General features: G+C 50.5%; 1 protein-coding gene across 1 annotated transcript in view; it reads right to left on the minus strand.

Moving 5' to 3' along the window:
- Positions 1-15,220, minus strand: part of vps39 (VPS39 subunit of HOPS complex) — a 174,437-nt gene that overhangs the window by 16,444 nt on the left and 142,773 nt on the right. Inside the window, exon 23 of the mRNA XM_038783024.1 lies at positions 8,930-9,064. Coding sequence (XP_038638952.1) covers positions 8,930-9,064 — 135 coding nt within the window. The remainder of the gene's footprint in view (positions 1-8,929; positions 9,065-15,220) is intronic.

The raw sequence follows: 15,220 nt of genomic DNA on the forward strand, positions 1-15,220 counted from the left end.
AGTAGCTGCAGAAGTCTTTTGACTAGCTGGGTCTTGTTTGCCCACACAAATCCCGTGATAATCCTGTTCACCCGCTCGAAGAAGGATTTGGGGATGAAAATGGGGAGGCACTGACAGACGAACAGGAATCTGGGAAGAACCATCATCTTCACAGTCTGCACTCTTCCCGCCAGTGAAAGCGGGAGCATGTCCCACCTTTTAAAGTCGCCTTCCATCTGCTCTACAAGCCGAGATAAGTTGAGCCTGTGTAGGGCATCCCAGTTCCTAGCCACCTGTATACGTAAATAACAAAAGCACCTCTCCACCATCTTGAGCGGGAGCTCCCCCAGTCTCTCATCCTGACCCCTAGCGTGGATTACAAACAGCTCACTTTTTCCCATGTTCAACTTGTACCCCGAGAAGCTCCCAAAGTCCCCCAGGATCCACATGATCTCCCCCATCCCCTCTAGCAGGTCCGAAATATACAATAGCAGGTCATCTGCGTAGAGGGAAAACCGGTGCTCCCCGAATCCAAACCTACCTAACACTTCCCACAGGTACTCCCACTCCACCCTGTCAAAGGCCTTCTCTGCATCCATTGCATCCACTACTTCTGCATCCCCTCCCTCCGAGGGCATCATAATAATATTCAGGAGCCTCCTCACATTAGTGTTCAGCTGCCTGCCCTTAACGAAACCCGCCTGGTCCTCCTCGATCACACCTGGGACGCAGTCCTCTATTCTGGTGGCCAGAATTTTTTGCCAACAATTTGGCATCTACATTCAGGAGTGATATCGGCCTGTAAGACCCACAATGAAGCGGATCCTTCTCCCTCTTCAAAACGAGCGAGATTAATGCCTGCGACATAGTCAGGGGGAGGGTTCCTCTCTCCTTTGCCTCGTTTTTAAAAAATAAATGTTTTAATTAAAGCTTTTTCCAACCAACGTTTTTACATAACAAAAATAAATGAGAATTATTAAACAAAACAAGGTGGTGTTATCTTTATACAAAACAAAGATCACATTATATGAACAATCCCCCCCCCCCCCCACCACCGCCCCCACCCAAGCCCCCCCCCCCCGGGATGCTGCTGCTGCTGACACTTACGCCTCCCCTAGAAAGTCAAGGAAAGGTTGCCACCGCTGGGAGAACCCCATCAAGGACCCTCTCAAGGCAAACTTTATTCGCTCCAGGCTGAGGAACCCCGCCATATCGCTAACTCAGGTCTCCAAACTTGGGGGTTTCGAATCCCTCCACATAACAAGATCCGTCTCCGGGCAACCAGGGAGGCAAAAGCCAATACCTTGGCCTCTTTCACTTCCTGCACTCCCGGATCCTCTGACACCCCAAATATCGCTATTGTTGGACTCACCTGCACCAGAGTGTCCAAAATCCTAGACTTCGCCCTCGGAAAGCCCTGCCAGAATTCTTTAAACGCCGGGCAAGCCCAAAACATATGGCCATGGTTCGCCAGACTCCCTGCACACTTCACGCACCTGCCCTCCACTCCAAAGAACTTACTCATTCTTACCATCATCATGTGAACCCGGTGCACCACCTTAAACTGAATTAAGCTGAGCCTGGCACATGATGAGGAGGAATTTACCCTGCCCAGGGTATCAGCCCACATCCAGCTCCTCCTCACACTTGCCCTTCAACTCCTCCACTGAGGCTTCCTCCCCCTCCTGCAGCTCCTGATATATGTCCAACACCTTCCCCTTTCTTACCCAGATGCCAGACACAACCCTGTCCTGTATCCTACACGGAGGCAGCAGCGGAATTGTCCCCACCAGCTTTTTAAGAAAGTCCTGAACCTGGAGGTACCTGAACGCATTCCCCGGGGATAGGCCGAACTTCTCCTCCAGCGCCTGCACGCTGGGGAAAGTCCCATCTATAAAGAGGTCCTCCATTCTCCTAATGGCTGCCCTATACCAGCCTTGGAACCCCCCATCTATCCTACCCGGAGCAAATCTGTGGTTATTCCGTATCGGGGTCCACACTGAGGCCCCCACCTCCTGCCTATGCCTTCTCCACTGCCCCTAAATTCTCAGTGCCGCCGTCACCACCGGACATGTGGTGTATCGCGCCGGCGAGAACTGGAGCGGCGCCGTGACTAGTGCCCCAAGGCTGGTGCCTCTGCATGACATCGCCTCCAGTCGGCCCCATGCCGCCCCCTCCCCCATCATCCACTTCCTAATATGGCCACATTAGCCGCCCAATAAGTTCGGCAGAGCCAGTCCTCCCCCTCCCCGACTACGCTCCAAGAATGCCCTTTTAACTCGCGGGGTTTTATTTGCACACACAAATCCCGTAACAATTCTATTCACCTGCTTAAAAAAGGACTTGGGAATGAAAATGGGGAGGCACTGAAAAACGAAGAGGACCCTGTGGAGAACCGTCATCTTCATAGTCTGCACCTGTCCCACCAGGGAAAGCGGGAGCATGTCCCACCTTTTAAAATCTCCCTCCATCTGCTCCACCAGACGGGTCAAATTGAGCCTGTGCAGGGCATCCCAGTTCCTAGCCACTTGTATCCCCAAGTACCGAAAACTCCTCTCCACTACCTTGAGTGGGAGCTCCCCCAGTCTCTCCTCCTGGTCCCTAGCGTGGACCACGAACAGCCCACTCTTTCCCACCTTCAACTTGTACCCCGAAAAGCTCCCAAAGTCCTTTAGGATCCGCATGACCTTCCCCATCCCCTCTAGCGAGTCCGAAATGTACAACAATAGGTCATCTGCGTAAAGGGAGACCCAGTGCTCCTCCCCCCGCACACCAGCCCCCTCCAGTCCCTTGAAGTCCTGAGCGCTATGGCCAACGGCTCAATTGCCACGGCAAACAGCAACGGGGACAGGGGGCATCCCCGCCTTGTCCCCCGATGCAGCCTGAAATAATCCGACCTTAGCCGGTTCGCGGACACACTCGCTACAGTGGCCTGATACAGCAGCTTGACCCACCCTATGAATCCCTCACCAAATCCAAAGCTGCTTAGCGCTTCCCACAGGTACTCCCACTCCACCCTGTCAAAGGCCTTCTCCGCATCCATTGCAGCCACTACATCCGTATTCCCCCCTTCCGAGGGCATCATGATAATGTTCAGGAGCCTCTGCACATTCGTGTTCAGCTGCCTGCCCTTAACGAAACCCGCCTGGTCCTCGTCGATCACTCCTGGGACGCAGTGCTCTATTCTGGTGGTAAGAATTTTTGCCAACAATTTAGCGTCTACATTCAGGAGCGATATCGGCCTGTAGGACCCACATTGGAGTGGATCCGTCTCCTTCTTCAAAATAAGCTAAATCAATGCCTGCGACATCTTCGAGGGGGGGGGGGGATCCCTCCTTTGCCTCATTAAAGGTTCTTAGCAGGAGTGGGCTCAGGGAAGCCATCCGGCCCTGGGGCCTTGCCCGACTGCATGCTTGCCAGCCCCTTAACTACCTCCTCCAACTCAATCGGGGCCCCCAACCCCTCCACCCGCTCTGCTTCCACCCTCGGGAACCTCAATTGGTCCATAAATTGCTTCATCCATTCCCCTCCCCTCGGGGGTTCCGACTCGTACAGCTTCCCGTAGAACTCCCTGAAGACTTTGTTGACCCTCTCTTGGCTCAACACCGTGTTGCCTTCCTTATCCTACATTGCCCCAACCTCCCTAGCCGCCTTCCTCCTGCACAATTGGTGCGCCAGCATCCTACTCGCCTTCTCGCCATACTCGTAGACTGCCCTTCTCACTTTCCTCAACTGTGCCTCCGTCTTCCCTGTGGCCAGCAAGTTGAACTCCGCCTGCAGTTTTCGGCGCTCATTTAGCAGTTCCCCCTCCGGGGCCTCAGTGTACTTCCTGTCCACCCTAAGTATCTCTCCCACCAGCCTCTCCCTCTCCACCCTCTCCTTCTCCCTGTGGGACCTAATAGAAATTAACTCCCCTCTGATGACCGTCTTCATAGCCTCCCAAACCGCTGCTGCTGTTACCTCTCCTGTGTCATTCATTATCACATAGTTCTGAATGCTCCTCCTTATCCGTCCACACACCTCTTCATCCGCCAGCAGCCCCAAATCCAGTTTCCAGAGAGGGGTCTGCCCCCAGTCGCAGGTCCACCCAATGGTGGGGGGCATGGTCCGAGACCGCGATGGCCGAATACTCAACCCCCTCCACCCTCGGGATTAACGCCCTGCTCAACACAAAAATTAAATCCGCGGGTAGACTTTGTGGACATGAGAGAAAAAGGAGAACTCATTTGCCCATGGCCACGCGAATCTCCACGGGTCCACGCCCTCATCTGATCCATGAACTCCCACAGGGCCCTGGCCGCCGCCGGTCTCTTTCCCGACCGAGACTTAGACCGGTCCAGCGCCGGATCCAAGACCGTATTAAAGTCCCCCCCATGATCAAGTTACTTGACTCCAAGTCAAGGAATTTTCCCAACATGCGCCTCATAAATTCCGCATCATCCCAGTTCGGGGCATACACGCTCACCAACACACCCGGGCCCCCTGTAGCTGGCCACTCACCATTATGTACCTGCCCCCCTTGTCCATCACGATGCTCCCTGCCTCAAACGCCACCCGTTCACCAACCAGAACTGCCACCCCTCTGGTCTTTTGAGTCCAGCCCGAGTGGAACACCTGGCCCACCCATCCCCTCCTTAACCTCATTTGGTCAGCAGGTTTTAAGTGCGTCTCCTGTAGCATGGCCATATCCGCATTTAATCCCTTTAAGTGAGAGAACACGCGGGACCTCTTGACCGGCTCATTCAGGCCCCCCACATTCCACTTAATCAGCCTGGACAGGGGGGGGGGGGTTGACCCCCCCTTCCCTACCGACTAGCCATCTCCCTTTTTCGGCCAGCCACGTGCCCGCGCTCCCAGCTCGCTCCAGCCGGAGGCCCCTCAACCCGACTCTCCATCTATCCCCAACAGTTGGCTCCCCTTCAGTCAGCAAAGCAGCACCCCTTCCCCCCCAATCCCAACCCGCCTTGTCAAGCACCCGCTTAGCACTGATTTTCCCCCCCATTGTGCTTCCATAAGTCAGCTGACCCATTCCGTCTCTATCTCCAACCTTACTATTGTCTCCTCCTTCGGGCCCCCAACCCCCCACCCTCCCCCGCAGGGAAAGAGGGCAAGTGCCATCCGGATCCTTTCCGTGCACCGGACAAAACAACCCAGGCAATACCCCGCCCCCCGAAACAAGAAAAAAAAACAGGAAAAGAAAAGCAAACAAACTTAAATTCTACTAACAAACTTACACCAGGCCAACACCCGGTTACACATCTCCGCCAGCGCGTTTCACCCACGTGCAGCTTCCCCTTAGTTCAAGTGCAACTTTTCGTGCTTAATGAATGTCCACGCCTCGTCCGGCGTATCAAAATAGTGATGCCTGCCCTTGTACGTTACCCAAAGTCTCGCCGGATGCTGTGGAGGACCACCTTAGCCCGGTTGAAACCCGCATGCCTCCTCGCCAGTTCAGCTCCCAAGTCCTGGTATATGCGAATCTTGCCGTTCTCCCACTTACTGCTCCGCTCCTTCTTTGCAGGACACGCTCCCTGTCTGTAAAGCGGTGGAACCTTATCACCATCGCCCTCGGTGGTTCATAGAATTTACAGTGCAGAAGGAGGCCATTCGGCCCATCGAGTCTGCGCCGGCTCTTGGAAAGAGCACCCTACCCAAGCCCATACCTCCACCCTATCCCCATAACCCCTTAACCCAGTAACCCCACCGAACACTAAGGGCAATTTGGACCCTAAGGGCAATTTATCACAGCCAATCCACCTAACATGCACAACTTTGGACTGTGGGAGGAAACCGGAGCACCCAGAGGAAACCCACGCACACATGGGGAGGATGTGCAGAATCCAAACAGACAGTGACCCAAGCCATGATTCGAACCTGAGACCCTGGAGCTGTGAAGCATTTGTGCTATCCACAATGCCACCGTGCTGCCCCTTCATTCGCCCTCTGTTTCCTCGCAAGGACTCTATGTTCCAGGGTCCAGTTCCAGGGGCCGCGGGAAGGCCCCCAGGCCCATCAGCGTCCCCAGCATTGTAGTCACATGCGTGCTCACGTCCGCCCCCTCCACACCTTCAGGAAGGCCCAGGATCTGCAGGTTGTGACTCTGAGACCTATATTCGAGGTCATCCAGTCTCTCCTGCCATCTCTTGTGTAGGGCCTCGTGCGCCTCCACCCTGACCGCCAGACCCAGGATCTCATCTTCATTCTCGGATACCTTCCTCTCCACCTCTTTAATCGCCTTCTCCTGTGCCTTCTGAATAAGGATCTTTTAAATGCACAAGTTCAAGATGTAAGGCGTGATTCTCCAGAAAGATTTTGAAGTGTGGTAGCGAGCGGGAGCTGCCGCAAGCTTCTTGGCGCTCGGTCCAGCAACGCTATTCAACGTTTATTGGTCCACTTAATGAATCCACATGGGCTTCACGTCGCAAATGAAGGCTCGCCAGCCAATTTGCCGAGACCGCAATCGTATGCGAGAGGGCCCAGACCATCAGAGGAGTGCTGGACATTAGAATCCTCACTACCTTCAAGCAATGGGCCCTAGAGGTTACGGGGATGGCAAAGGACAGTGGTCTGCGAATGCCGCAGAGGTGAGGATCCACCAAGCCCCAACCGGGTGGACCGTCACATGTGAGTTCTTAATGCCACACAGACTGACCCATCTCTCCCACCTACCACACGTTCATTCCCCCACAGGTCCTCCAGCCGATGGCACCAACCCATCCAGGTGGCCCCATCCCCCGCCTTCCAAGAGACCACCTCTAAAGGGAGCTCATAGGATGCCACAGACAATGCGTCACAGCTGTCATCCCCACCCTCCAGCAGCGCAGACATGCACCTCGGTGGGCAATGTTAGTGGACAAGCTTCTGAGGCACAATCTGGTGAGCATCATACAGTCGCTGATGCACATCAGGTAGAGGTAGTAACACCCAGGTGAGACAGCAGTCGGAGGGCTGTTGGATCCCAGGACCCAGCTGGGTTGCAGCCAGATGCTGAGCCTCCTGAACTTTACCGGGAGCTGATGGAGATGTTAGGAGATGAAAATGAAATGAAAATAGCTTATTGTCACAAGTAGGCTTCAATGAAGTTACTGTGAAAAGCCCCTAGTCGCCACATTCCGGCACCTGTTCGGGGAGGCTGGTACGGGAATTGAACCGTGCTGCTGGCCTGCCTTGGTCTGGTTTAAAAGCCAGCGATGTAGCCCAGTGTGCTAAACCAGCCCCCTGTCAGCGACACTCCCAACAGGTCCATAGCCGATTGGAGGAGTCCAAGAGGCTACGGGCGCAGGAGATATCGTCGGTAATGCGTGCCACCGAGGCCAACACTGCTAGGGTGGCGAACATAGTGGAGAGCCTGGTGCACGATGTCAGCCGCATGAGTGAAGGTGTCCAAGGCATTGCGCAGTCGGTGATGGCCAAGGGTGTTGTCAACTGTACGACTCAATGGTGTACATGACCCAGTACCAGGTTGATCTTGATGAGGTGCTGCAGGACATGTTCGGCTCTCAGTTCGGAATGATCGAGGCGCTGAAGAGCTTGTCCCAGTAGCAGGTGGGCATTGCCGAGTCACTGCAAAGCATGGCCCAATTATCATGGCGCAGATATTGGGAAGCTGCCAGATCCAGGTAACACAGGGGCAGCCAGGGCTCAATCCAGCTGCCCCTCCAACCAGAGGCGAACCGCAGGGCCCAGTGGGCACCGAAAGGGAGGAGGGGGGGCTAGGTGACAACCCGGACCCATCCGGAGGGGATTCGGTGGCGACCCGGACCCATCCTTGTATGGCGACGGCCATCAGCACCCCCGATTTCCACCCCTCTAGTGAAACCACGCCTGGAAGCCAGCACCTGGAACAGGGCGGTAGGACTGTGCATACTTACTGAAGGTCACATCCCGTGACCTTCGATGCCCACCCGCCCCCAGGGGCATCGAAGGTCACGGGATGTGGCAAGGGGCAGGCTGCCTCCACCTCTACAGTGTTCATCCTGGGGTTACACCTAGACTTAGCGGTACAGCAAAGAAGCCCAAACACAGAGGTTTACTGAGGTAGGGGGGGCGAGGGGTGTGTGTTGCGCAAGGGTAGGTGAGGGGGTAAGGAGTGGAATGTGCTGAGGGGGGGGGGTAGAGATAGTGGGGCAGTGGTGTACACTTGTATGGGGAACATTAAAATACACTCACCACAACTAGTATGATGCCTCCGGCTCTTGGTTCCACAATGTGAACTAACCACCAATCCCATGACCCCCCCCACCACTTGACACGCCCTGCCCATGTACATCCGGCCCGGACATTGCCCGTGGCTGGGGCCCATCCCTTGGTGATCAACCCCCTGCCCCGAAACACCCAGTCCCCCAGGGCGGTCCAACCACAACCGGGGCTGCACCCCCCGAATGCCGGGCCCCTCCCACTAACACGGGGGCAGCAAGCCTCGGGCTCATTGCCCGTGAGTGGAGATTGCTGCTCACCTCCTCGTATCCCCGGAGCACCCCATTCGTCAGGTTCACTTTTTTCAACAGGCGTACTAACCAGCACCTGCTTGACTACTTGCTGGGGAGGCCGCTGAATCACAAGAGGCCGTTGGATGTGGGGTGGCTCCCGTTAATTATATGGAAATATGGCTTAAGTGGTGATAATTGGTTTCTCTGCATTTTACGGTGGATCCCGATTTCGCCTACAGGAGCGGGGTGGTTGCATCGCAATGGTTTGACGCCTGCGCGGTTCTCATATTCAGTCTCTCCTGTTATTCACCGGCCTCGTTTCGTGAGAGCGAGTGCGCATCGAGGCCAGAGAATCGCGACCATAGTTTAACCAATGGAAATACAAACAACAACAGTAATGGAACTAATTTTCTTGTCACTGGAGAGGGAATGGGAAGTACTTCTGTTTGTTGGGATGCTATGCTTGGTTTAGGAATGTTTATTAAATTCAATACATTAAAGCCTTAGGACTTAGTACTTACACGAAGGAACTCTGCATGAAGGAGACTTTTCATAACTTGATTGCAACGGCGTCTCTGTGCATTTCCTTCAAGAACATTCTCCAGAAATACTTGGATCTCCCGGATTTGCGTGTTGGCAGGAAGGAGATTCAAAGTCTGCAAAAACATTTTTTTTTTTTTTTAAATTACAGAAAGAGGAAAAACACCCTCCAAATAAACAGTGAAATACAGCTCCCCAAATATAACCTAACAATACTTCACAATAGTGTAAAAATTTTCCCAGTGTGTAATAGTCAACTATGAGGGCAGCACGGTAGCACAGTGGTTAGCACTGCTGCCTCACGGTGCCAAGGACCCGGGTTCAATGCCAGACTTGGGTCACTGTCCGTGTCTGCATGGGTCTTACCCACACAACCCAAAGATGTGCAGGGTAGGTGAATTGACCTCGTTAAATTGCCCCTTCATTGGAAATAAATAATTGGGTACTCTAAATTTTTTTTTTAAAAATTAGTTAACTATATGGTCATCAGGACCACTGAAAGTGATACTTACCAGAAAGATCTTCAATGCGCATATTTAGCGTGGTTTGGCCACACTAAATTGCCTCTTAATTGGAAAAAAAAATGATTGGGTACTCTAAATTTATTTTTAGAAATATAATTGTGAATATAAATAGACACAAGGAACAACAAAAAAAACTGCAGTAGTTTGATCAATTTCAACATCTAGTTAATGCACTCAAGCAACTCATGGGATGCTAGTGTATCTCAGCAGAACTATGCACATGCATAGATAGAACTATCCCAGATATATTGGGCGGATGGGTGTGCAGTTAGAGTGAAGAAACCAGGCTAATCCTAGTATAAAGGGGATGGTCCTGAAGTGAATCGAAGTCAGAAGATCAGTAAGTAGGGAACCTGTAAAATGCTAAATTTTATAGAGAAGTTAAACTCCAGAAAAATGGGTCAACATGGTGGCCTAGTGGTTAGCACTGCTGTGTCACAACACCAAGGTCCCAGGTTCGATCCCTGCCTTGGGTCACTGTCTGTGTGGAATTTGCACATTCTCCCTGTGTTTGTGTGGGTTTGCTAAATTCTCATCCAAATCATTAATATAAATAACAAGTAACAGTGGACCCATCACTGATCCCTGAGGCACACTGCTGGTTACAGGCCTCCAGTTTGCAAAACAAATCTTTACAACCACCCTTCGCATTCTGTCGACAAGCCAATTTTATGTCCAATTGGCTACCTCACCCTGGATCCCCTGAGATTTAACCGTATGCAACAACCTCCCATGCAGTACCTTGCCAAAGGCCTTCCTAATGTCCATGTAGATAACGTTGACTAAACTGCCCTGATCTACCTTCTTGGTTACCCCTTCCAAAAAAATAAAATTTGTGAGACATGATTTTCCACTCACAAAGCCATGTTGCCTGTCCCTAATCAGTCCTTGCCTCTCTAAATGCCTATAGATCCGGTCTCTCAGAATACCTTCCAACAACTTACCCTTACCCACGTTAAGGCTCACCGGTTTGTAGTTCCCAGGCTCTTCCCTGCAGCCCTTCTCAAACAAATGCACAACATTTGCTACCCTCCAATCTTCAGGCATCTCACCTGTGGCTGTCGATGATTCAAATATCTCTGCTTGGGAACTCACAATTTCCTCCCTAGCCTCCCACAATGTCCTGGGATACATTGCATCAGGTCCCGGGGATTTATCTACTTTGATGCGCTTTAAGATTTCCAGTACTTCCTTCTCTGTAATATGTATACTCAAGACATCACTATTTATTTCCCGAAGTTCCCTAACATCCATGCCTTTCTCAACAGTAAGTACCAGTGAAAAATATTCATTCACGATCTCACCCATCTCTTGTGGATTTGCACATATATGACCTTGTCGACCCTTAAGAGGCCCCACTTTCTCCCAAGTTACTCTTTTCTCTTTATGTATTTGTAGAAGCTCTTTGGATTCTCCTTTGCCTTACCTGCCAAAGCAATATCATGTCCCCTTTTTGCACTCCTGATTTCTCTCTTAACTCTACTCTGACAACCTCTATACTCTTCAAGGGATCCACTTGATCCCAGCTGCCGACGCATGTCATATGCCACGTTGTTTTTGACCAGGGCCTCAATATCCTGAGTCATCCATGGTTCCCTACTTCTACCAGTCTTGCATTTCACTCTTAAGAGGAATGTGCTTACCCTGAACTCTGGTTAATACACTTTTGAAATCTTCCCACTTACCATCTGTCCCGTTACCTGCCAACAGACTTCCCCAATCAACTTTTGAAAGTCTAATACCATCACTATTTGGCCTTGCTCCAATTTAGAATTTTAACTTTTGGGCCAGACCTATCATTCTCCATTGCTAACTTAAAACTAATGGAATTATGATAACTGGTTCCAAGGTGATCCTTCACCTGCCCTTCCTTATTTCCCAAGAGGAGGTCAGATTTTTCCCCCTCTCCAGTCAGGCCATCCACATACTGAATGAGAAATTCCTCCTGAATACACTCAACAAATTTCTCCATCAAAGCCCCTAAAGCTATGGGTGTCCCAGTCAATGTTGGGAAAGTTAAAGTTCCCAACTATTACCACCCTATTTTTCTTGCAGCTATCTGTAATATCCTTACATATTTGCTCCTCAATTTCCTGTCGACTATTTGGGGCCCTGTAGTACAATCCTATCAAAGTGATCTCTCCCTTCTTATTTTTCAGTTATACCCACGTAGACTCAGTGGGCAAACCCCTGGATATATCCCCTCTCCACACTGCCATGATATTTTTCCTAATCAAAAAAGCAACTCCCCCCTCCTCTCTTACCTCATGTTCTATCTTTCCTATAGCATCTGTATCCTGGAACATTGAACTGCCAGTCCAGCCCCTCCCTTAGCCATGTTTCAGTAATAGCTATACTATCCCATTCCCATGTACCCATCCATGCCCCGAGTTCATCTGTCTTGCCCATTCAGGCCCCTTGCATTGAAATAAATGTAGTTTGATTTAGACTGCCCTTGCTCTCTGCCCTGCTTTCTCAGACCATCTGTCTGGTCATGTTTTGTACACTCTCCCGATATTTTATTTCTCGGAGACTCACTGGACCCATTCACAGAGTTCACCACTGTACTGTGGCCCTTTTTGACTTTGGTTTATCTGCCTTTCACTTTTTTCCTTACTGCCTTTTGTTTCTGTCCCCACTTAACTTCCCACTGACATCCTGCAATGGTTCCCATCCCCTTGCCATATTAGCTTTAACCTCCCCAACAGCACTAGCAAACACTCCCCCTAGGACATAGGTTCCAGTCCTGCCCGTGGGCAGACCTTCCGGTTTGTACTGGTCCCACCTCCTCCAGAACCGCTTCCAATGTCCCAGGAATTTGACTCCTCCCCTCTTACACAATCTCTCAAGCCACATATTCATCTCATCTATCCTGACATTCCTACTCTTGACGAGCACGTGGCACTGGTAGCAATCCTGAGATCACTACCTTTGAGGTCCTACTTTTTAGTTTAACTCACTTCCTAAATTCAGCTTGTAGGACCACTTCACGTTTTGTACCTATATGTTGGTGCCTATATGCACCACGACTGCTGGCTTTTCACACTCCCCCTCCAGAATTTCATGCAGCCGTTCAGACATCCTTGACACTTGCATCAGGGAGGCAATATCTTGGAGTCTCTTTTGCGTCCGCAGAAACGCCTGTCTATTCCCCTTACCATCGAGTCCCCTATCACTATGGCTCTGCCATTCTTTCCTGCTTTACTGCGCAGCAGAGCCAGAAATGTTGCCATGTACCTGGCTGCTGCCACCTTTCCCTGGTGAGCCATCTTCCCCAACAGTATCCAAAACGTTATATCTGTTTTGGAGGGAGATGACTCCAGAGGCCCCCTGCACTGCCTTCCCACTCTTCCTCTGTCTGGTGGTCACCCACTTGCTATCTCCTCCAGTAATTTTTAACTGCGGTTGTGGCCACATGCAGGAATCCTGTATATCAAAGGCAGTAACAGCTAGGCGAGCATGGGAACCCACACCACAGGATGTCCCAAACTTAGATGTAAAGACAATATGAAAGTCAACCTCAGGGATTGCAAGCTGGATCCAGTGCAGGGGAAAAGCAATCTTGGACAGATGCAAATGGAGAAGTCCTTCATCAAGCAATTTTGACATTTGAGAACAGAGTAAAGTGCCTTCAGATCAAGCGAGACAAAATAAAAGCCTCCATCCATCCCACAAACACTGATTTCATATTCAGTATTTGCGATCGGTTAGTTAAATTGAGACTTGGCCTAATGTCACACGAGACAACACCAACCTAAACTGTAAACTGGTCTTTTTTTCCACTTGCCAAACACTCATTCTTTGAAGTGACAGGAGAATCCATCAATATTTCCACAATAGTTTTTGTTGACTATGCATGATGACATTCTATTTGGTACACCAATACCTGAAGGCAAATTAATTATAAACTTGTATTGGGCAGAAAATCGTCTGTGAGGATGCAAAGAACTACAAAGTTCCAGAACTGAATATTGGCTACACCATTTAACCATTTGCTGCTCAGCTCTAAAAACATTGGAGTTACAACATCCGACTTAATAAGCATCATAAAAAACAATGAAAGTCCAACCAAAAGGTAACATGGCTGCAATGAAGTTGATCCATTCACAATTTAAATATACACTCCTTTTCACATTGTATGAAAGTGTGCACGTGTTTGTGCTTTATGTACATCTGTGCGCTCTGCCTGAAGACAGGTCCTTGGCTAATTGTCTGGTGATACATCAGCCAGAGTCGTTTATTTGGCAGCTTTGGTCAGTAGTCGTTTGACACTGCATTCCACTCTCAGGACACGGCGAAGAGGCAGATTCCAAGTCTACCTCAGCCAGAGTAGAAATCAAACTTGCACAGCAGTTAGAATAATAAAAATGTTACAGTGCAGAAGGAGGACATACGGCCCATCTTGCCCATGCCAGCCCTAGGACACCCAGGTTCCCTTTCTAATCCCACCTTCCTGCACCCGGTCCATAGCCCTGTAGCTTCGAGCACTCAAGGTTCAGATCCAGATACCTTTTTAAAAGAGTTTAGGATCTCTGCCTCCACCACCAACTTAGGCCGTGAATTCCAGACTCCCACTATCCTCTGCGTAAAAAGGTTTCCCCTCATGTCCCCTCTACACCATCTGCCACTTATAGAACATAGAACAGTACAGCACAGAACAGGCCCTTCGGCCCTCAATGTTGTGCCGAGCAATGATCACCCTACTCAAACCCACGTATCCACCCTATACCCGTAACCCAACAACCTCCCCCTTAACCTTACTTTTATTAGGACACTACGGGCAATTTAGCATGGCCAATCCACCTAACCCGCACATCTTTGGACTGTGGGAGGAAACCGGAGCACCCGGAGGAAACCCACGCACACAGGGGGAGGACGTGCAGACTCCACACAGACAGTGACCCAGCCGGGAATCGAACCTGGGACCCTGGAGCTGTGAAGCATTTATGCTAACCACGATGCTACCCTGCTGCCCCAGATATCTTGTATCTATGTCCCCTGGTTTTAGAATTCTCCACCAGGGGAAACAATTTCATACTGTCCACCCTATCTCTTACCTGATAATTTTGTATACCTCAATTAAGTCACCCCTCAGCCTTCTTTGTTCCAAGGAAAGTAACCCCAAACTATCCATCTCTCCTCATAGCGACACTTTTCTCACCCTGACAACATTCTTGTAAACCTCCTCTGCACTCTTTCCAGAGCAATAGCGTCCTTCCTGTAATGTGGTGGCCAGAACTCACACAACATTCCAGTTGTGGCATCACCAGTGTTTTATACAATTCCAACATTATATCCTTACTTTTATGTTAGGAATGGGTTAACAGACCTCCCAATTAAATACTGATTTGATGTTAAGTATCCAATAGAAATCACTGATATATAAAGGGGTTACCGGTGTAGATTTGTGTGCGAGGTTGGGTCAAAAGAAATAAAAGGTGTTTTGTGGAGAAGCAGAACTCATTACTCTTCAGAAGCTTGAACATTATATTCTAACCTCTGCCAATGAAGACAGCATTCCACATGCTTTCTTAACAACTTTATCTACTTGAACTGCTGCCTTTAGGGACCCATGAGGCAAGACCGTCCTTTAACAAGGGTGGCACGGTGGCTGGTACTGCTGCCTATGCCACTGAGGACCCGGGTTCAATTCCGGCCCTAGGTTACTGTCCGTGTGGAGTTTGTACATTCTACTTGTGTCTGTGTAGGTGTTTCACCCCCACAACCCAAATCTGTGCATGGTAGGTG

Source organism: Scyliorhinus canicula, chromosome 2 (assembly GCF_902713615.1).
Source record: "Scyliorhinus canicula chromosome 2, sScyCan1.1, whole genome shotgun sequence".
NCBI lineage: Eukaryota > Metazoa > Chordata > Chondrichthyes > Carcharhiniformes > Scyliorhinidae > Scyliorhinus > Scyliorhinus canicula.